Here is a 22,506-nt window from a genome sequence, read left to right as displayed (position 1 = left end):
CCCACGCTGCCACCGCGTGTTGTCCCGCAGCCGATCCCCCCGGAGTAGGGGAGCTCACCGGCATCCCAGCTGCGCGTTCCCTTGGCAGATCATGCTGGAAAAGTTGTCTCTCTTAAAGAAAACACATGCACGTGGCGGTTTCAGCCTCCTCCATCCTCCCTCCCTCCCTCTGTGTCTCTCCCTGGGCTGGCCCAGCTGCTCCCTGCTCCCAGCCAAGCCTGTGCTGCTGTTCCTGGCTCCAGCCTCGCCTGGGGAAGAGCGCGGGTGCCTTCGCCGTCTGAATCTGCTCAAACGCCAGCAAAGCTGGGGGCGGGGGGGGGGGGGGGGGGAAGGGTGGAAAGCTGCTTCTTGCAGCTTGTGGCTGAGAAATTCCCCAGCTGTGGGGTTGCTGTGGAATGGCGGGGACAGCTTGGCTGGTGGTTTCGCTGCTTGGGGGGAGGCGGGTGGGATCAGACGGACCCCACGGAGCTGGACCGTGCTGGTGTCTCTGTGCCTGTCGGGGACCCTTGCCTGGGGTTGTGCCCACCAGGGCCGTGTGGTCCTCACCAGGACGCTGCCCCGGCTGCAGCCCCTCTGAGAGGCTTCTTTGTACTCAGGGATTTCTGTAATGCCACAGCCGGAGCTGCGGCACAGTGCCGGGGATTTTGGAGAAGGGCAAATCCAGGCTTACCCCCTCGCCTTAGGGCATCAGCAGCTGATGAGGTCGAGGTCTTATTTCTTTGGCAACAGGTTGCTTAAAGGTGAAAACGCTGGTGGGAGGCTGTAAGTGAAATGCTTTTCCCACCACCCTGCTCCGGTGCAGGGTGCCCGGAGGGGTGGGAGCTGTGCCGTCCCGTGGGGCAGCGCAGCCTGGCAGGCACTGTCACCGCGGGCTGGAGATCAGGCGTCCTCCCCGCCCTTCACATCCTTCCTGCTCTTGTTTTCTCCTGCCTGGCAGTTTCTCGGGATAAATAAGCTTTTGTCATGTCTAGGGCCGTGGCCGGGGTCCAGCTCCGTGGCAGGGTGCTGGCACAGCCGCCCCACTCTGCTGGGAGGGTTTGAAGGGACCAGTTTGGGGATGCACAGGCTCGGGGGAGACCTGGGCTCTTTGGTGCGTGGTTCAGGGAGGGTGCTGCCCCTTTCTTCATGCTGCTCCTGCCATGCCAGGGGACAGCGAAGGACCTCCTTCATTTTTTCTGATTGCTTTTACGTTGCCCTGGAAAGGGCTGCTGGGGGCTGCGGGTCAGCAGTGACAAGCCACACTGTCCCCTTTGCTGTGTTGGAGATGGCTGCAGGGCTCAGGGCGAGTGTCCCAGGGGACGGTAGGTCCCTGCTGAGGCTCGGTACCCACCGTAGCCATCTGTGGGCATCATCCTTCCCCTCCACGGCTGGAAGGAGCCGTCCTGCGGGCGCAGGGTTTCGGCTAATCCTCCTCCTCGCCGGGGCCACCGTTGGGCTGCGGCTGAGGGCAGAGCAGGGACCCGGTGTAAGCACAGCCAGCCTCTGACTGGGGGCTCCCATCCGCCACAGCAGACCTGGCAGGGGCTGGAGACTCGCCGAAAATACCCAAGTGACCGTATCAGCTGCGGCTTGGCTGATACGGGTCCCACGGAGTGCCTGCGGCTGGACCTCTTCCACTGCTAATTGGGATCGCTCGGCTGTCTCCTGGCTCGCCTGCCCTCCTCGCTCGCTCCCTTTGTGTTGTGCCTTGGCAGAGAAAGCGGTGGGACGCATCCAAAGGGCGCTGGGCGGGCGTGCTGGCCCCAGCCCCTGCTCCTCCAGCAGCCCCCCCGGGCAGAGGCACAGCGCCGGGCTGGCGTGAGGATGCTGGGGCAGCAGTGCTGCAACTGTGGGGGAAAACAACACAAATCTCAATGTCTTTTGCCCTTGAAAAACAAGTAAATCTTTTTTTTTTGACGCTTCTGTTGCTCAAACCCAGCTGGAACGATCTGAATAATTGGAGCAATTTGAATAATGGAAGTGATTTAAATAAGCTACGAGAGCCCAGACCTCGTGTTGGGGGCGGGCAGGCGAGGCGCCTGGTGGTTTGAGTCGGTGGTGACACGAAGCTTTGACACCAAGGTGAGGGACGGTGGCACCGTGGAGTGGTTTGTGCTGGCGCCGTCAGGAGCTTGCAGCACCGCTCCCCTCCTCCCGGTGATGTTTTGGTTAACTCTGCTCATTTCGGGGAGATCGCAGGCTCTGCCAAAAGGCGTTTCGTGGCAGCTCAGCTGGGTTTGAGCCCCTTCTTTTCCCTCAGGGCAGCGATTGCCGTGGGCACTGCCGCGGTCCCCCCTCGTCCCTGGGGCAGCGATTGCCATGGGCACTGCCGTGGTCCCCCCTCGTCCCTGGGGAGCACCCGAAACGTTCTCCTGGCTGTTGCGATGTGGTGGCGGCGGCCGCTGCTGCCCAGGAGATGCTGCGAAGCCACGAGCTTTATGAACGAGCGTCGATCGGGCTGGTGGGTCTGTATCGGAAGAACGAGGCGAGGTTTTTCTCTTTTGGCTCCTGGTGTTGGAGCTGAAACACCTCCTCGAGTGGTAATTAGCGTTGTGGCTGTATAAAAATGGAAGCAGGTTGTTTACTGAGCTGGTCCTGCCCAAGGATTTATTCCTGGCCTGGCTGGTGGAAAAATCTCCGGATTACCCCCGTTCCGCAGGCGCTGCGGGGGGGATCTCGCCAGCCGGGGCACCTCTGGGTGCTGAAATTGCCACCTTTCTCCCCAACCCCAGCTGCAGGCGGGTGCAGCCCAGCCCTGCGGGGAAGGGGGAACATCTGCTTGTGTTTCGGTGGGCCTGGCGTCCCACCAGCCCCGTCTCCCCTTCCCCCTCCTTTATTTATAGCGTTTCGCCAACATCTGGAGTTTGAGCCGATTCGGCGCTGGCTGACTGCGAGCCGGGGGCTGGAGCTGGGTGAAACGTGTGCGGCCGGGGAGGGAGGGAGCGGAGCCCCCGAGCCCTTCCCAGCAGCGTGCGGGGGGCCGCAGCATCCCACCATGGAGCTGAGGACCGTCCGGGGGTTGGGAAGCCCCGGGAGCATCCTCGCTCTGCTTTTCCCAGCAGTGGGAGAGCTGCCGTGTCCTCGCCCCACGGCGCAGACCTGGGGGTGCTCTGCCTCCCCCCTCACCGTGCTGCCGGCCTCCGGCTTTCTGGCTGGGTTTGGAAGCTCCTTTGACATTTGTCATCAGCAGTCGGCCCTGTCCCCCCCCCCTCCAAAGTGTCACTGAGGTCCCCCTGGCCCCAGGGGATGCAAGGCTACAATAGCCCCCTTTCTGATGCTGCTTTAATGGGAAAATTTGAGTCATTCCTGGGGGAAGGGGAATGAAAACGAGCCCCGCTGTAGCAGGCAGCGGATCCCTGGCACGGCAGTGAATGGAGGCAGGAATCCTGCTCCTGGCTGTGGCACCAGCCCAAAGCTTCCCTGGTTCTCACGGCGAGCAGGGCTGTGGGCACCGCCGGCAGCCGTGGTGAGGGCTCCGGCTTCTTCCAGCTTTCCTCGTCTTTGCAGCTCAAGGACTGTGGGTTTTCACATCGGGGATGTGAGGACGCCCCCTCCCCTGCCCAGATCAGGGCAATAAGCATCTGCTTAGAGTTAAGTGAATCCCTAAATCGGAGCGAAAGCAGCAGCCTTTGAGCTTCCTACGAAATTGTAGTAATAATAGTCGCAATTAATGTTTGCCCGCGGCTCAGCTCAGCTCCCAGTATAACCATTACTGCCAAGGGAGGGTGCCTTGTCGGGGCGGGTGTAAATGGGCCCCTTGTTCTGGTGGTGCTGTGGCCCTGGGCCCCCTTCCTGCACGGGCTTCTCCTTCTGCTCAGCTCCTTCCCGGCTCCCGGCATCGCCCCTCGCTGCTCTGCCTGCCCGTGGGTGGGTGGTGGGCAGGAGCCCGCGCTGCTGGAGCTGCCCTTCTCCTCCACAACCCCCAAAGGTGGCCGTGCAGCCCTCCCGTGCAGGGGACGGAGAGGTCCTGGCTGGAGGTGAGACAGTGGGGATGGACACTGAGACTCCGAGCAGTGTCCCTTGTCCCCGCAGGACATCTTGGTGTCCCGAGGTGGCTGTGGAGCAGGATGGGAGCCCGGTGTCCCCCAGCCATGGCAGGCTCTGCGGGTGGAGGTTTTCTTTGCAGGGAGCAGGCGAGCAAAGGAGCCATTTTCTGACCGAAACCACATGTGAGCGGAGAGGAAACGCCACGGGAGCTGACTTAAAAGAAAATATGTTAACAATGTAAATTAGGCAGGAATGCTCCTGCCTGTGCTTTCTCCAGCTCTGCTGAGCAGAGGCGGAAAGACTTGACATGTTGCAGGGCGATCCGGAGCCTGGAGTGCATCCAGGCGGTGCAATTCCTCTCAGAGCCAATTTGGCAGCCCCCAGGAAACGGCAAAGCCCCCCGGGCTGGGCCACGGAGGGATGGGGCTGGTGCCAGGAGCAGCCCCGGTGGGTGCGGAGGGCTGCGGGTGAGGTGGTCCCAGGCAGGACTGAGCCGATTAGGTGGCGAGCCCTGATCTCCGGTGATTACGCACAGGGACGGGGCCGAGGCGGCCGTCACACCCTGGCAGATGAGCTCAGCTCCGTGGGAGCAAATCCCTGTTCTGGGAGGGGGATGAGCGGGACCGAAGCTCCCGCTCCCAGCGCGGTGCCCCTGCGCGGTTCCCGGCTGTGCCCAGAGCATCCCTTCGGCCTCGGCGGAGGGGCAGGGGGCGAGCCCCCTCGCTGAGGCTGCACAGCAGCATCGTGGCTTTGGCGCGCTGGTCTGCAGGAGCTGCTGGGACCCGCCAGGCTTCCACGGCAGATGGTACCGACCCGGCCACGGCTGCTAGACTAGTTCTGTGTCTGTGTGTGTGTGTCTGCAGTGTTCCTCTTCCTCCTCTTCATCCTCTCCCAAAGAACCCAGGAGAGTCGGGTGTCCATGCTGCCACTGGTGGCTTGTTCCTGGGATAAACCCCTAAAGCGTGACTTTTCAAGGCGTTTTCACCCATTGTGGGGTGGGCGTTCGCCTGCCCGGTGCAGGGCGGAGGAGCTGGAGATGGTGCTGGGACTCGGCCACCGCCGGCTTTGAGCATCCCGGGTGGGGAGTGACCCGAGGCTGCTCCGGCTGGGTCGCCCAGCGCTGGGCGAGAGCTCACCGGGCTGCGCTGGCTGCGAGGCTGCATCGTGCTCGGGGGCAGGTGCCGATGTCCGCGGGACAGAGGGCTTTGAAACCCCCTTTCCATCCCCAGCCCCGCTCCAAGTCGCGCTGCGGGCGGTGGTTTGAAGGCACGGAGGAGGTGGCAGGCTTGGGGCCGGGTCAGCAGCGATGGCGAGTGGGTCTCTGACACTGGTGGCCTCGTGGCGTTGAGCTGGGGCTGGCGTGTGGGTGCTGGAGCTGGGGAGGAGCTTTTCTAGGGGCAGGGGGGTGTTGCTTGGACAGCGGGGCGCTGCTCTGCTGCCCCTCCAAATCCGGGAGGTGAGGTTATGTTTCAGGGAACAGAAAAGACCAAAGTGCCGGTGGTTTGGCGCTTCTGTGCGTGGATTCTGCTTGCTTGGGGGTTGGCGCCTACTCATTGCATGGAAACACCTCGTTCATCAGAGCCGGTGACATTTGTGGTCTCGGCTCCGTGGTGGAGGGTGCCCGAAACATCCGGGTGTATGAAACAGGAACGGTCCTGCTCTCTGCAGGGACCTGCACGGCAGTGGCACGAAACCTGTGCCGTGGTGTCCCGGTGAGCTGAGGGGGGCTGTCCCTGGCGGACCCCAGTGAGCCAAGGGCTGTCCCTGGGGACCCTGGCTCCCAGCAGCAGCACTGGAAACTCTAAGGGAAAAAAAAAAAAAAAAAAATCAGATGCTGCAAGAGTTGCGGTGAGATTGCGAGAGCTGGCAACACCCAGCCAGTGGTGGGGCTTTTTATTGAAAGCGTTTCATTGTTATTTAATGTCTCGTTTGTGCATTTTTAAATGGACCAGCTTGAACAGCATTTCCGAAACCCTTTTCCTTCTAAAACGACGATGATTTGCCTCAAGCTCCAGGGCTGCTGGTGTGGCAATGCAGCTTGCCGGCCGAGCCACGCTTATCCGCGCACGCACGCACATACCTGCGGATGGATACAGACGGTGATGCTCGCAGGTGCAGTGTGCCACGCCGTGCCATTGCTTCTTAATCCGATTTATGAAATTAGTGGCTACTGGTGGTATCTGGAGCCCTAGAAAAAAAATATTCCTTCTTTTTGCAATTCTTTTTGCACGCAAACAGACAAAAAACACAGTTAATTTTTGTTGCTTTCTAGTATACGTGTGAATCTAAGTTACGCCAACTGGCTTTTATGTTCTTGGCGTGTGAAAGGGCGACGAAGCCTCCTCCGGAGCAGTACTGAAGCGTTTCTGCAGGGGTGAGTGTTGGCGGGTTTCTGGGGAGCCCAGATAACGTGCCACTGCGACAGGGAACGCTTCGTCGCGAGGCTTGAGTCTCACAAAGGCAAAGTCCCCCTGGGAGCTTAGGAAATATCTTCCCAGAACACAACCAGGGAAACGTTGGCACCGGTCGAAAAGAAAATAAATAGCGGAGCTGGCAGGAGACGCAGCAGCTCCCTGTCAACAGAGCCCGTAAGGGCAAAGTTTGAGCATGTGCTCGGGGCTGGGTGAAGCGAGGGAAGCGTCGGTGTTTGCTTAATCCCAGAGAGGGGCTTTGCAGAGTTGTGGTCTAAGCCCTGGGTTTTTTCCAGTGGCCAAGGATTGCGTTAGTCGGGAGGTTTAAGAGCCCAGCGAAAGCCCCGGATCATCTCTGCGGGAGGATAAGCAGTTTTGCACTTGGATTTCTGCTCAGAACACGCACTGAGTTGGGATTGATCGATTGATTGATTTTAAATGAAGATCTTGAATTCATTTCACTCGAGGACCTTGAGTTCAAGACTGTGTGTGAAAGCAGAGCAAGCCCGCGCAGGACGCGGCACCGGCTACCACCCTCGCAGCCGAAGGGGTCCTGCAGCTGAAGCTTTCCCCTGTGTGGGTTTATTTCTTGATTTGATTTCGCCTTCGGGGCACCCCCTGGGATCACCAGTGAAGGGACCGGCCCTGCCAGCACGTCCCCCTGCAGCCGCCTGCCGAGCCCCGGCCATCCCCGCGCTGGGGCGGCAGCTGCAGCGCCGCATTTTGGGGTGGTTTTTCTCGGTGCTTTTGCACTGGTGGCCCCGTAAAAACGGTGCAAGAGGAAAATGGTTTGAAAAAGCCGTTTCTAAACCCGAAGAGGTGATCCCAGACGCGTTCCCCTCTGCTTGCGAGACGTGCCCCCTTTCCCTAGCTGCCCCCCTGCGTCCTTTAAGGTCGCGCGGATCCGACCCTCTTCGGCCGGTTGAATCATTTCCTGTTTTCCTCAGTTTTTCAAGAACTCCGAGGCAAGCTGGAAATGGTCACAGATCGGGTGAACTAGCTGCTCCGGGGCCATGGGAAAAATACCGGCGTGCTCCATCTGCGGAGGGAAGGGACGGGAGCGCGGGGTCGGGGCAGGCAGAGGGGCTGGTCCTGGCCAGGGCAGGTCGCTGAAGCGCTTTGGGAGCCCTGCCCTGGCTTGGCAGGAGCTGGGTTTTATCGATCAGTGGATGCCACACCGATGATTTATTTTTATTTGTTTTTTTCCCTTTTAAGCACTGGGCTGGGTGGTGGGGTGTCAATGCCAAGAGCATCTCCCCAGGCAGGTGCCTGTGGGGGTCTCTCTCTCCAAAACGTGGCCTTGGTGGCATTGTGGTGCCCTGCAAGCTCAGCTGCAGCGTGTGTGTGTGTGAGCAATCGGTCAGGCTTTCCTTGCAGCTCCCTCCATGCTTTTTTTTTCCATAAAAAGCTGCATTGCCAAGTTAAGCTCTGTAAATGTTCAGGTGTCGCAGCTGGTCTGAGCGAGCCCCGATGCCCGCGATGGGCGCTGCCAACGGCGGCTCTTGTTTTTAGGCACTTCTTGAAGAATTTGGTGCTCTGGCCCCCAGGACTTGGCACGGCCGATGTGTCCCTCCTGCACCGGAGCAGTGGCATCACAGGCAGCTCTGAGCTGGCGTCCAGTGAGGGCTGGTCATCTCACCTCCTTTTCTCCCTGGCGGGGATTGAGCTGGTCGAGTTGGTCCTGAGTTCACCTCTGCCCCCGCCGCAGGCAGTGCAGTCACGGCCAAAATTCCCCCTGCTTTTTGCCCCAGGGCTCTGGGTCCTCCAACGCACATTTATTTAATTATGCTCACAGTGTGTGAAATTTTCTTGTTCTGCTGCTTTTAGTTGACTTGTTGAGCCTTTCGTTCATTAGATGTAACTGAAATCACAACTTCAGAAACTCACCAGTTTTGGGAAGCGAGTGCCTTCCTAAATTTCCTATCCCAAGCTTTACAAGAGTGGCACGGCTGTGATAACGAACAAGAATGGGTCGTTTGCTGTGGTTACAAAGAGCCGGGAGCAGCTCCAGCTCTTGCTTTGCCCGGGGGTTGCCCAGTGCCGGCGCTTGGCCCTGGGGAAGGCTTTGCTCTCGCCTCCCTGCTTTGGGGTTCAGCGAGGCTGGGGGCCCAGGGGGAGGGGGGGTTCAGGCTGTCAGCCCCGGGGGAGGCTGCGTTTGGAAGAGCTCAGTGCGGGGAAGCAAGTCGCAGAGGGAACTGAGGTTTGGTGTGGTCAGCCGCCCTGGGAAGACGCAGCCTTAAGTGTTGGGGGGAAATAGCGTCTTTTTTTTGCGTTCCCAACCGAGGGCTGTTGTGGGGACGGGGGCTGCGGTCACGCTGGAGCCATCCCCTGAACTCCTCTGACCCGCTGTGAGCCCCACCGGCTCGAGTATTTCATAAGCAGCTCGAGGAGAGCTGCGCTGGGGTGTTTATTTACGTCCCACCCCGCCGGCGGGTGCGTGCGGGGCCGGAGGAAGCTCCAGACAGGGTGAGGGGGAGCTTCCCCACCGCAGGGGAGCAGTCGCCGTGGGTTTCTGCCTCCCCTCGCCCCCATCACCGGGTCTCACCCCGTTGCATTAAAGCCTGCGACAGGCTGGGGGTCAGAGGGCTGTCCGGAGCCCCCCGCTTGCCAGGCGGTCGTGGATCGTGGCAGGGGGCCACGTGCTCTCTGTGGCACGAAGCCGGTGTTTCCAGCTGGGATTATTTGGGTTTATCTCTTGTCATCTGCTCCCCGCTGCTGCCCCGTGGCCTCTGCCCCCCTGCCAGCAGCCTCCCCCCCGGCTTGGGGACGTTCGTGTGGCCGAAGGTGCCTGCGCTCGGTGCGGGTGATGGTTGAGGCGCGAGGCTCTGGCCCTGAGCTCTGCAAAGTGGGGGACCCAGCTGGGGACAGGGACAGGCGGCCGTGAACGTTAGTTGCGTTTTGCCGTTTGCATTAACGCGGCGCCCGCGGGTGCTGAGCGGGGAGAAGCGCCCCGGGGGGCAGAAGGGGCTGCGGGGCTGCTCTCGCCATCCCCGGTGGCTCCGCGGCCGTGCCAAAGGGGAAAGGCGGCAGAGCTGTTCCCCGGCACGGCGGGTCCCCGGGGGTGACCGCGCTGCGTGTCCCCGCCTGATGCTCCTCTGCAAAATCCCTTCTTTGAGGGGATGAAGGAGACGGGATCAGCCCCCGAAGTGACTGAGCCGTGGCAGCACCGGCAGCAGGAGCCGGCAGCTCGCCGGCAATGCCCGGCCGCCCGGTAATCGGCTTGCTTGCATGCTTGGCTGCCCCTGTGGGGAATTAGGCGTTGACCCCGGGGGTGTCATTGGCAGGTCACCACTGTCCCCACGGGGAGCCGGGAGGTCAGCGAGGGCTGGTGAATTGATTCAGCTCTTCGCCGCCCTCTGTATTTGCCCCCCCACCGCGGCTCGGGGTGGCCAAAAGCCGCCTTGTGTCGTTGCAAATGGTTGTTCCCTGTCGTCACTGGGGCACGTGAGGACCCTGTGGACAGTCCGGCCTTTGGGTGGTTTGGCTCTTGCTGTGGCAGGGTCCCCGTGCAGCTGGAGCCCCTTGGCATCGTCCCTGGGGTTCACCCCCCCCTCCACGGGAGGTGGCCAGGCCAGATCTCCTGGGCATCAGCCATGGGTGCCCTCAGCTCCCGCAGCCCTTCCTGGAGAGGGAGAAGCGTTTTAAGCCACGTGGAAGGTGTTTTATAGAAATAACCCCAAGGTGCTGCAAGTGCGAGGAGCTGTTGGCACGGGCAGCTCCAGCACGGAGCTGCCAGAGGAGGGAGGACGTCTCTGGGAGTGCGGCGGGAGGGGAGGGGGCGCAGGGTTGGTGTTTCATGGTGCCTCTTGGCCAAGGAAACTGCTGCGTGGGTTTTCAATTTGAAAGGAAAAGCTGTACGAGATTTCACCATAAATGTGGTCTGAAAATAATAAGGTCTGTTCGCAGGAGGGCAGCGGCGTTTCTTTTAATGAAAGGTTAAAGCTCGGCCGCAGGGGGGACGCTTTCCTTAAAGCACAGGTGAAAATGAAAACCCTTTTCTCCGAGGTGGCTCTTGCCGGGGACGCGGTGCTGTGCCGTGGGCTGGGAAGGGGCCGTGTGGGGGCTGGTGGGGCTAGCAGCGTCCGAGGGAACGTGGTGGGGTCCTGCAGACCTCGAGGAAAGCAATTTCTTGCTCCCGTGGCTTCCCCGAGGAGCTGTAAAACATCTCGCGTGGGGTGGGGGGAAGGTGCTGAGCTCCTCGTGTGCTGCTGTACCGTCCGTCCTACACCAAGCTCAGCCCTCCCGTGCTGGGGAGCCACCAGGCGTGTGGGGACCATCACCCTGGCCCCCAGAGCCCCTCTGCTGGGAGGTGCCGGTGTCACCGGGACTGAGGGCACGGCACTGCCTTAAATAAATAACTAAGGTTAATCCAGTGTCTTGGTGAGCCTGCGTGCATCGCCGGGGCTCTCGGGTTTGGTTCCTCCCTGCCCAGCCCTGTGGCCGTGGGGCTTGGCTGCTGCTGAGCGGGGCGGGGGGAGGTCTCAGCGTGCGGGTGGACTTTATCTGCGCTGCTTCTGGTGAAGGAAATGCATTTTTTTGTTTTGTTTTAATTTTTCTGGAGTGGTTTTGGACAATTGATTTTCTAAAATAGACTCAATGAGAGGAAATTCATTTGTTACCCTGTCCCCGTTTGGGGTGCAGATATGGCGCTTCCTTGGCAGCTTTATGCATCTGCTTTAGAGCAAAACCAAACCTAGAAATTAACCGCCATGGTTTGTCTCCCCCCAACCCCTCCTCTGTTAATCAGGATTTAAACGGGCAGAAGGAGCTGTGCCCACGTCTCTGCCACCTGAAGAAAGGCCCCAACGGCTACGGCTTCAACCTGCACAGCGAGAAGTCCCGGCCGGGGCAGTTCATCCGCTCGGTTGACCCCGACTCACCGGCTTCCAGAGCGGGGCTGCGGCCCCAGGACCGGCTGGTGGAGGTAACGGCGCTGGGGCTCGGCACCTCCCTGCCCGGGGAGCCTTTCGGGGTGTCCTCGGCACGTGCCACGCGGGGATGTTCAGTCCTGCCTGGCGTGGCAGGAGCAGCCGGGTCCTGTCCCCGTCTTGCGGGTGGGGACAGGGATGGCAGAAGCAATGGGACCCTTGGGAAGCCTGAAGCTGAAATAAACCCCCATCCCGTGACCTTTTCCATCAGATCCCTCCCATATTCCTCTGTAATCTGGAGCCGTAAGACCGATGTGGGTGCTTAGGCAGTGGCTTTGTGGTCCTTTCGCCCCTCGTTCGAAGCGGGCACTTGGCGAGTGCCCGGATCTAGATGATGCTGCTGGGTCCAGCTGGCACGGAGGAGGGTGGGAGCAGGCGCCCTGCTGTCCCTGCAAACATCTGGGTGGCGTGGAGGTGACAGCAGGATCCCGTGGACAGATGGGGTGCTTGGTGGGTGCGCATCTCCTCACCACAGCACAGCGAGCCCCCGCGCTCGGTGCCGTTCCCTGATGCCACTTGGTGCTGGAGCTGCAGCCAAAGGGGTGTGGGGACGCGTGGGACCCGTCCCAGCGCAGGGGAGGGGGTGACCTCCTGCCCACCCTGCCCCGCAGGCGTAGGGCTGGGTCGGTGCTGCCCGGCCAAGGGGCTGCGCTGCCAGGCAGGCGTTCGGAAAAAGAGGGGGAAAAGCTTTGCAGAGATTTTAAGACATAAAACTGTGAGAGACGAGGAGAAACTGCTCTTGGAAGCATCTTCCTGGTCACAACATGAGTTTTGGCGTGGCTGGGAATCGCCCTCCCTTCGGCTCAGTGGTGGGGTCTTGTGTTTCTCCTGAAGAACGAGGTTCCCCCATCCCGAGGGGGACAGAGGGACGGGCAGGGCTTGATCCGGCAGCCGTCACCCCTTTCCTTTCTGTGCTGTGGGAGCACGTGGGTGCCCCCTGCTCGGGGCGATGTGGGAACCCCAAACCCTCCTGCAGGGACCGAGCTGTGGCCCTTGCTGCCGGCTCCCTTTGGGGAAGCATTAAGACAAAAGCACGCTGGCTTTCTAGCCCCGTGAGAGCCGCAGCCTCTTCCCCCCTGGCACCTGAAAATTTAATGCCAGGAGCGGGGCGCCGGTGGCAGCAGCTCCCGGCAGCGCGGTGGCACGGCGAGGGGTTGTGTTATTTATTTATGGGTGCTTGGCGGAGTGCCTGGCCCACACAAAGCGGCGAGGGGTGAGCCGGCGAGCTCGGGAACCCGATCCCCTCTGTACCTGCGCTTTGGGGCTTCCATAAATATTTGATGCCCCCTCGCCCTGCTGCCCTGGGCAGACTGGGAGTGCTGGGGCCAGGGAGGAGAGCAGCCCCATGATGAGCTCAACCAAGGATGAGCACCGGGGTGACCTGGAGTGGCAGGAGGGTGCTGCTGGGGACAGAGAGGGGTTACAAGCCGGCAGCTGAGGTGGCCAGTGAGATGCGTAAAGCCTGGGGAGGGGGTTTCCCTTTTCCGCCGCAGGTTTGAGTTCAGGCATCCAAAACCACAAAGGGGAAGCCAAAGTTCGGAGCTGGCCCAGCTCAGGCTCTGCAGCGTTCACCTGCCTTGTCCCTTCATGCTGGGAACAAGCAGCCGCCGCCTCTGGGTCGCGCCGAGGCTGTCGGGGCGGCTGGAGACCCTCCGACGGAGGGTCTCCAGCCGCCCCGACAGCCTCGGCACGACCCAGAGGCGGCGGCTGCTCATCCCCGCTGCAACGCAGCCACGATTTTGCAGCAAAAGGGACCGTGGCTGGGCCAGGACCAGCCTCCTCCGCCGTCCTGTTCCCCTGGGACGGGCTGCAGCCTCCTGGGACAGCACCACACGGGTGTAGCTCAGCTCCCTGGAGGGCTGCTGGGATGGGGTTACCCCACGGCAGGGCTCGGTCCCCAGCTCTGGCATCGGTGCGCTCTGCTCTGCAGGGTCTGGGGCAGGAGAAGGCAGTTGTCTGTCTGCGGGCAGAGCAGGAATAAAAATGTGGTGAAGCCGGGGACACCCGGATCGCCGTGGCCGTGCAGGAGAGCAGGCATGTGCATCCAAAGCATGCAGTTAAAACATTCTGCCTGGCTCAGAAAAACAAACCAAAACCTGCTGTCTGCTACTCTGAACAAAAGCCTTTCTGTGCAGGACAGGTTTCTGGAGTCTTTGGTTTGTTTTAGAATTTGTTTCAGTTAACGGAGTAGCTGTTTTTAAGAGGAGGTTACTCCATCCCCGTGATCTCTGCACCGCCAGCCCTCTCTCCCCCTCTCCACCGCAGCTGAATGAAGCCCATCGCTCTTCAAGCAGGCGCCTTCGGGTGCCAAAGGTGGGTGGCGAAGGGTGGGTTGAGCTTCGCCGGAGACGGGCTGGAGCGTCGAAAAGAGTTTTATTGCCCAAAAGCGGGTCCAGCAGCGAGGGGCTGGGCGGTGCAGAGACCTTCCCCGGCGGGACAAAGGGCGATTCATTGAACACAATGCCTCCAAATCACAATTGTCCCCTCGCTGCGGGGAACAATCGGGAGCAGAGGATCACGTTGCCTGCCCGGTCCTGGCTTACACGCAGGGAAGGGAGAAATAATGAATCCGTGCGGCAGGCACGGGGACTCGCCCACCAGGGACACGGGGAATCCACGGTTTTCCATCGCGGAGCGGTGAAGGATGGTGTGGCGATGCCGCAAGGGAGCAGGACCCACTGGTGGCACCCAGCCCGCTGCCCGTGCAGGTGGCTGCACCCCGTCGGCAGCCTGAGATGCCTGGGGCACATCCAAGGGGAAGGCTGGGTCTGAAATCACTAAAAAAGGGCAGCCAGAGCGTTTTGGCAGGACGTGGGCGGGCGAGGTGATGGCGGAGTCTGGGGCCTGTGGTTCCCGATGGATGCATTTGGGATGCGGGAGGAGGTGTGCAGTACCCCGAAGGATGCTCTGGCGGAGGGACCGGGCGGGTGGGGGGTGGTAGGAGGCTGTGGGTGGCTTGAGAGCGGGAAGGAGGAAACCTGTAGCCTTCCTGCCATCCAAACAGGACTTAAAAAAGGAGAATCCCATCCCATAGGGGTTGAGGAGGCTGCTCTGGGGGTCTGTGAGCCTGGCCCGGTTTCTCTGCTGCGGGGCACACAGACTTGGGTTCTGATGCTGCCGCTTTGCAGGTGAACGGGATAAACGTGGAAGGTCTGCGGCACTCGGAGGTGGTGTCCCACATAAAGTCCAGGGAGAACGAAGCCAGGCTCCTGGTGGTGGACCCCGAAACAGATGATTACTTCAAGAAGCTGGGGGTGACCCCCATGGAGGAGCACACCAAAGGTGAGGCCTCGCCTTCCCTCCGCCGTTCCCGTGACTCACCGTGTCCTGGGTGGGATTTCAGAAGTGAGGGAGAGTCACGTTTCCCTTCTGCCTCATCCCTCCGTAGTTTCCTGAGCACCACCCAGCTATTTATAAATAGTGAGAATGCTTCCTAATGCAGCCCCAAACCAATTTGTTATTTTTACACGGTGAATAATTAACTTAGGAACTTGCTGCCATGAAGTGGCTGAGGCAGAGGGTGGCGCGGTTTGGGGGGAGCTGGGTGCTCGGTGAGCTTGAGGAGGGATGCTCAGATGGGACCGGGCTGTCTGGTTGGGGCTGGGGCAACCCCTCTGATGGCCCTTCCTCCGCCTTTGGCTGCAGCACCTGCACCCTGGGAGACGGTCTGGTGTCGGCGCGGGTGGACCCGCAAGGACCAGAGCCCTGGGGTGCTGAGCTGGGGTCTCAGCAGGGAGGGTGCAATAAATCCCCCGTTGCTCTTTGCTCCGGTGAAGGAGCCTGCGGGTGCCTGGAGAAACACAGGAGCAAACTCCACGTGCGTGCAGGGGGAAGGGTTCCACACCATGGCCATCCCAGGGGTGGCTGTTGCAGGAAATGTTTTCCTTGCTGTCGAAACCTGGCAGGGAAAGCAGCCCGTCCGCTCCCCAACCTGTTGTGCTGCGGCTCCCAGCTGGGGAGGGAGCAGGGCGCTCCCCAGCCCGCCTAAATGGGGAGCTCTGTGTTCCCAGCACAGCTGTTCCTTATCGGCTCTGCACCCCGGCTCCCTCGGGTGCTCAATGCGGGGGTTTGTCCGAAGAACTGGGTCGAACAATGCTGAGCAGCGCGCGAGGCGAAAGCGGCGTCAGATGCTCCGCGGCGGTTCGAGGAGGAGCCGGGGCGAGAGCTGTCTGCTGGCCCCGGCGATAAAGGAGCCCTTGTTCCCCGGGGTGGGGACGTAGCCAGGGCCACGGCCACGCCGGGGGGGGGGTGAGTGGGTGTGTGTGGGGGGGTGCTGGAGCCCCTGCCTTGGCTCCGCAGCTCGTGCTGTCGCCTCGGCGTGTTTGTCGGAGCTCCAGAATTGGGTCTGCCTGGCTGGTGCTGTTCCGTGTGTGGATGCCAAAGGGCTCTGGGAAACGGTGTTGTTTTGCAGGGTAAGAGGAAACGATAACTGCGGTCTTTAATCAGACTGCTTTGACCTCAAGCTGATGATTTCAAAGTCTTAGAGCTGACCCTAAGCACCTCAGCGTTTTAGCCAATGTGCTTTAAGAGCTCTGCACCTTTCAGGATTAAGGAGCTATGACAATAGTGCCAGACATGCCAAATTTTGAAATTACTTCTTTTTTTTTTTGAAGTCCTGTTCCACTTTAATATTGCTTGTGATTTGAAGCTTGCTTCTCATTTCAATAACACCATCTTTTAGCTTCTTACAATCCCAGGGACTTCAGCACCACTTCTGCTGTGAGCTGGCTTTCCGCTGATGCCCGTTACTCAGAGCTTGTCGTGCTGTAGAGTCCAACACTCAGTAGGATAAAATACTCAAGGATCCCAACACCATAACTGACACTTTTGCACCAGCACTCTCTCAAAATGATGATTTGGGTTTATTTTTTTTAAACCCCAGTTTGCAGCAGGAATCCCTGCAGCTTGCGCTGATGCAGCCCCCAAATCGGTCCTTCGGAAAGCCCAGCCGTGCCCGGAGGTGGTGTGGGGAGACGATGGCTCTGGAGCTTTTGTGCAATCAGTCGCCCTGGGTTTCTGCAGTGGTGAGCCGCATTTGGCACCACGCGCTGCTGTCGCTTCGCTGGATTTCGGGTGACACGGCGACGTGCATCTGCCTCCTCGTCTTCTGCTGGAGAGATGCACGGAGTGAGGGCTTTGCCCCGAGAACTATTCATGCTCCACGTATTAATCCTGTCACAATTAACACATCTGTTAGCCTGGGGCAGATGAGACATGGTAGTGCCTTGAGCGATGACTTGATCGTGGGTGACTGGTGGCTTATCTGCATAAAATTTGCTATCGTGTGGAATATTAGTAGTGCAAATTGTTGGAAGTGAGCAAAAACCAAAAGCCAGGGTGCCTGGGGAGCGGGGTGTTTGCCACATGCTGTTGTCAAACACCAACAAGAAGCTGATTTCAGCCAAGAAGGTTGGGTTGGGTTTTGAGATTTCCAATTAAACAGCTTTGGAAGAAAAATGACAAAAGAACGGGTGCGTGCTGAATTTGGTGCTGGTAGAAGGAAGTTGCTTCACTTGGTCCCCTGGAAGGTGTTTTTCTCCTGATGAAAACGGTGAAATCAATGGAGTCAGGGGAACTGGCAAGAATTTGGTCCCAGAAGGGCACGAGGGGGGCGGACAGGCTTTTGCGTGGGCTTGGGAGCCGCACAGGACGAAGAGACGAGACACACCGAGAGAGCTTTGGAGCTGGTGGGGTGGGCGAGGGAGGAGGCAGGCTCGGGACGGCCGGGTGGGCGGCGCTGAGGGGTGCCGGCCTGGGGCTCGAGGGCGGCCGTCCCAGCCGAGTGTATCCACCGTGGATTTTCTTCACGTGCTCTGTAGGTGTGGTGCCTCAGCCCCTGACCAACGGATCCGCGCCGACTCAGGTGAGTACGTGCCTGCTCCGGGGCGATGCCCCCGTGGCCGGGCTGGCGGGGCAGCCTCACGGGTTCACGCTGTGTAGGGGAGCGCGCTGGAGCGATCGAGAGGGACCGGGGTGAGAGGCCAGGCTGCTGGCACGCCGCCTTTCCTTGGCTCCCGCTTGTGACACGTGAGCCTGCCGGGATGACTTGCCAGCCTGCAGAGGCGGGAGGGATGCTCGTGATGTCCCCAAGGCTGGTTTAGCTCAGCTGAGCTGCTGCTGGCTCGTTGGAATTGCTTCCTGCTGGAGCCTTAATTTAGGGGTTGAACCAGGCTGGCTTCAGCCCCGTTTAATCCCCGTCCCCAGGGGCAGAGGGAGGAGGTGAGCGGGACCCCCCTCTGCCCTGCACGGGGGATGCGGGAGAGCAGCGGCTCTACCGGCAAATCCCAGGGAGCTCCCGGGTGTGCACGCGTGTGTGCGGGGTCCCCTTGGCAGGACCCTCCCCTCTGGGCTCTGTTCCTGGCCCAGGACAAGCCGTTGCTCTCTGCCCAGCTGGGCTGCCCGTCCCCACCAGGCTGGAGTGTTTTCCTGCCTGCTTTTTTTGCCCTTTTTTTTTTTTTTCCTAAATTCTGTCTTTGTGCAAACTGCACTAACACTTTAATTTCCGCTAGCTGAATGGAGGATCCACGTCTTCATCTCACAGTGACCTTCAGAGCCCTGGGAAGGAATCGGAGGTAAAACCCCTGAACATTCCCCCTCCCTTTTACGTGCTCTCCTAGGTACACGCTTGCCTCGTGGCACTGTCTGACGGTGCCTTTCAGTGCGTTTTCAGCTTTGCTCGCAGACTCGGGTACACTTGTATCCAGCCAGCCAGCAAACATCCAGAGTTTTCTTGCATCCCTTGCACGTAGCTGGGCATGAAACGGAGCCGTGAGCTGCTCTCGCAGAGATATTCTTTCCCCTCCTTGTCCAGGGGACAGAAAAGCTCGGGGGGGGACACACACGCGTGGCCTCTGCCGGCAGCCGCAGATGTCCCCCGTGAGCGGAGGAGTTTTGCGCGGGTGTGGACGTGTGCTCCGTCCTGGCTCCGGGAGGACTCGTCCCTTTGGGCATCATGACCTGGGGGAGGAGGTGGCACTGCCCCGAACCAAGCGGAGAACGTCAAGGGGTGACGGCAGCCAGTGAATTTGCGCTTCGTCGGGCAGCAACTCGTGCTCATACAGTTTAAAAGGAGGTGGAAGATGAAAGGCTGTCTGCGGAAAGTTTTGGATCTGAAGTGTAATTATACTGACGAGCTCCAGGGCGGGAGGCGAGGCTGGGGAGCCAGGAGGGCAGGAGGAGCGGAGCTGTGAGGTTCGAGTGCTGCTGACAGGAACGAGGCAGGCTAAATTTAAGAAAAACCCAAATTGCCTTTAGCTTGGAGCACAGTGAATTTGTCACAGCGTTTAAAGGAGCTGCTCGAGATGGGAGGAGCGTGGTGGATTTGGTAACCCGTGGGGCTGGGGCTGATTCTCTGGTGGAGCCTGGCTGAACCCCCCCAGGGTAGAGGCAGACCTCGCTGTGCAAGGCGAATGGGCGACCAAAAGTAAAGACAGGGCATAGATCGGTATTCTCTTGCTGTTATTAATTTAGCAGCTTTTTTTTCCTTAAAATAATAAGTAGGGGATTTCTAAAGTGCTCACAAATTTACCTTTAGCACGAGGCTCTGCTAAAAATAGGGGAACGCCTCCGTGCAGGGGTCTCTGCTGGTTCTCAGTGCTCGTGCTGTCCCCTGCCCCGAGGCGGCTGGGAGCGGGGCTCTGAGGGCAGCACGTTCTCACGCAGCCTCCTCCGAGCACCCAGAGCATCTGAAACACCTCGAACGCCAGCTGTGCCCGAGAGCTGCGGCCAAACGCCTGCAGTCTGGCATCTCCGTTTCTCTCCGAGCACTAAATAATACATGTCCCCATCCGGTGGCTGCTGCCTTTGGAAAACCGGGCTGTGTCCCCGTGCCCGGGCGCAGCGATTCCTCCCCGCTTTGGGGCCGTTTCAGAGATCGCCGTCCCACCTCTGCGCAAGGGGCACCGGGGTCCCTGGGGGGTGGCGAGGGGGTTGCCTGCGGCTCTGCCACCCCCCCGCCCCCCCAGCTCAGAGCCCGGAGTGCTCATTCAACCACCCGGTTGGGTTTGTGTTCCTTGAGCCAGAGCAAAGCTGGAGCCAGCGTGTTGCAGCGCTGGGGGAAGGCCCGCCCGTGGTTATCCGGGTTTGTGAAATCAGGGGTTTGGAGTTCCGCACGCGTGGTAGGGCAGCGATGCAACTAGGCAGGCTTTAAAATGCTTCCTTAAAACGGAACGTCTTTATTCATATAAACAGAACGTATAAAATAGTATGTTTGCCCACTATTGACACGAGTGCGGCGCGTGCAGCTCCGGGGTGCAGCCGCTTCCCCCCGAATCGGGCTCCTCGGCACCTCCGCCCTGCCCGGCACCGGGAGCGGGCGCTGGCAGCGCCTCAGCACGGATGGATGAAGCAGAAGCTTTAGATCGTGCCCACTACGGAGCGTCCTGCCCGCTGAAACCAGCTCTGACGAGCTGAGTCCCTGCAGGGATGATGCTTCCCAGACCCAGGGGGGGGTTCAAGGGGCTCAGAGACGCGGTGCTGGGTCTGTGCCCAGCAGGGATGCGATGGGGTAAAAGCGTTTTGGCCGGGATGTACCCTGAGGACGTGGTGGCCGTCCTTCACCTACTGCAGAACAAGAGGGTCGGGGTTAGAGGAGGGGCACCCGGGGTCCCTGGCTTGAGGGCACATTGCTGCAGCGACTTGAGAACGTTCATTTTCTTACTATAAAAGTGCTTTTATTAAGCAGATAGAAAGGTGCTGTTTTCAGTACAGTTCCCAAAGCAAATACCGCCTTGACTGGCATCTTGCAGCGGCCGCGCTGGGCCTGGCCATGGCCAGCTGGGCACGCAGGCTGTCCTCCCACGCACCCCCATCCCCGCCTCGGTTCGCCACGGGTGCTCTGGGAGCAAAGGGGCGCCCGGGCAGGCGAACACGGGGGGTGCCTTGCCACAACCCCTCCCCGCGAGCCCCGAGGCTCACCCAGCGCTCCCTCATCCCCGCTTTCCGCCTGCACCAGGGGCTTATTTTTCCTTTTCCCAGCCGACAAGCGGAGCAGCTCGTTTTCCCGCTGGCAGCAGCTTCTGTGTTTCTGCTTCTCCCCTTCCAGCCGTGGCAGCCACACATTCCGCAGGCGGGGAGGGGAGGGAAAAAAACCCAACCACAAAATGCAGCGTGGCCACACGGGTTCTGCCGCCAGTGAAACCACAGACAATGGCACCAGGGAGGGACTTGGACCTCCTGCTCCAAACAAAACCACCCCTGCGTGTTTGCTCGTCGTGCACGCCGGAGGAGATGCCTCTCCCGGGGCCGTGGGGGGTGAAACGCTGCAGGACACCACGGCCGTGCTTGCGGTGGCAGCGGGGGGGGGGGGGGATGCTGCTGTGGGCTTGACATCGTTTCTGCCTTCCCCCCGCAGGATGGAGACACGGAGAAGAAGGATCCCTTTGAGGAGAGCGGGCTGAGCCTGAGCCCAACGGCTGCCGAGGCCAAGGAGAAGGTGCGGGCCAAGCGGGTGAAGAAGAGGGCTCCGCAGATGGACTGGAACAAGAAGCGAGAGATTTTCAGCAATTTCTGAGCCTCGCTGGTGGCTGCCGTCCGCCGCTCTCCTGCCCCTGCCCCAGCTCGGACGTTTCTGAGGTGCCTACGCCCTGTCCTTCAGTGTCCACGTGAGATGCTTTGTGCTCTGCTCTTCACTGGTTGCTTTTACAAGGCGTATTTTAAAAGTCCTTTTTTTTTTTAAAAAAATTTTTTTTTAATTATTATTATTATTATTGTTACTCACCAGCGATTCTCGTAAGACAAATGTGACCAAAGCTCCTTTTCTTGCTTGCTCTTCAGCCCGGCTCTGGCTGCCCACCGTCCCCTGTTCCTGTGAGAAAGGACTGGAAGAGTTTAACTCTTGTTTCTTACCTGCATCATTTAGGCTTCTAGTAGTACTTTATTTTTTTTTTTTAATTTGGGGTGTCTGTTTTAGTTTTGCGGGTGTCCCAGACTGAGCCCCGTGGGATGCTCTGTGCCCCTGTGCAAACGTCTTTACAGCCTCGTGCCCCCGCTGTGGTGGGGACCCGCAGGGTGGGGGGGTGTACCTGGCACCCCCTCCCCAGCACCCCGTCTGCACCGTTAACTACTCACACGATGGGAAAAAGGACAGTGGCTGTAAATCACTCTGTTGGCTTTGCTATTGAAACGAAAAAGGTTGTTTTGTTTATTTTTGGAGGGTTTTTTTAATGAAGTCCCGTATGTTTCCAGTTAGTTTAGGAACCTCCCTCCCCACCAGTGACTCCTGCCCCGGCAACAAAAGCCCCTTTTTCATCCCTGACAGCTCTGCAGAGGGGAAAGGGCAGGATTTAAAAACAAAACCCAAACCCCACAGCCCAAATGCCACAGGCCTCACCACTGGCAGACGTCGACGCAGCGCCGAGCGGCTGGGGTAGGCGGGGAGCGGGGCCAGTCCTGCCCCACGGTGCCAGGAGCGGTGCTGCCGGCCCGGCTCCGGCAGCCTTGGGAGAAGAACAAGAGCCACGAGATGCTACAAAAACTCTGTGGACGGACTTGAAAGCGAGCATCACCCGGCATCCGTTTCCAGGGAGGAACGCAGGGATCCGGCTCGAGCTGCGGGCTCGGAGCCGGGGAAGTGGGGCTCGGCCGGGGCTGGGGGCTGGGGGCTGGAGCAGGGGCTGGGTCCCACCTGGTTTGTTACTTCTGGGCTGGTATGTGATGCCTCCAGCGTGGGAGCGTAACTGAGGCTCTGTCTCGCCAGCAGGAGGGCGTCCTCCGGAGCCGTGGGCTCTCCGGGGCCGGCTACAAAGGAGGCAGCGGGGTGATGGAGCGGGCAGTTGCTTTGGCTTTCTACGGCCTCCATTGAGAACAGCCCGCCCTTGGTGCTGGAGCCTCCAAAATGTATCTTTAAGGCATTACAAATGAAGCCCATTTAAGCTCTTTATGACTTGCCTCGGGCTGTCCGTGAGGGCAGGTGACTGAGCCGAACTACGCCGCTCTCAGAGGTGTTTTACCAGGGCAAGGGCCCGACGCTCCAGCAGCTCCCCGGGCCCGGCCGCGGCGGCTGCCCGGCCTGTCAGCTCCAGTGCCAAGGCAGCAGTGGGAAGGGACTGGGCTCAGCAGGGCGGGCGAGCACAAACCCACTTCCCCCAGCTAAACGCGAAGGGCAGCGGTGGCACCGGTGGCCGTTTTGCAAGCCGCGGCTGTGGCTTCGCCCCCGTGCTACTCCAGCACCGCTGGGTGACGAGCCTTTGGGCGAGTGCCCT

At 60.1% G+C, this 22,506-nt stretch overlaps 1 protein-coding gene across 2 annotated transcripts in view; it reads left to right on the top strand.

Annotated features, from left to right (window-relative positions):
* The window catches only part of NHERF2 (NHERF family PDZ scaffold protein 2), a 39,191-nt gene extending 16,739 nt beyond the window's left edge, over window positions 1-22,452 (top strand). The window contains exons 3-8 of one of the 2 annotated variants that reach the window (XR_015183880.1): window positions 11,125-11,301; window positions 14,434-14,587; window positions 17,125-17,168; window positions 17,815-17,877; window positions 20,658-20,878; window positions 21,564-22,452. Coding sequence is in view for 1 of the 2 variants with exons in the window: in XM_086473318.1 (XP_086329444.1) it covers window positions 11,125-11,301; window positions 14,434-14,587; window positions 17,125-17,168; window positions 17,815-17,877; window positions 20,658-20,816 (597 nt within the window). In the remaining variant the exon portion in view is untranslated. Of the gene's footprint in view, window positions 1-11,124; window positions 11,302-14,433; window positions 14,588-17,124; window positions 17,169-17,814; window positions 17,878-20,657; window positions 20,987-21,563 lie in introns of those variants that run through there. The other variant, XM_086473318.1, reaches the window with a different exon arrangement.
* The last annotated feature ends 54 nt before the right edge of the window (window positions 22,453-22,506 follow it).

Source organism: Leptosomus discolor, chromosome 14, assembly GCF_034619465.1.
Source record: "Leptosomus discolor isolate bLepDis1 chromosome 14, bLepDis1.hap2, whole genome shotgun sequence".
Classification (NCBI taxonomy): Eukaryota; Metazoa; Chordata; class Aves; order Leptosomiformes; family Leptosomidae; genus Leptosomus; species Leptosomus discolor.
Note: the sequence above shows the minus strand (reverse complement) of the source record. Positions and strands in the feature narration are given on the sequence as shown.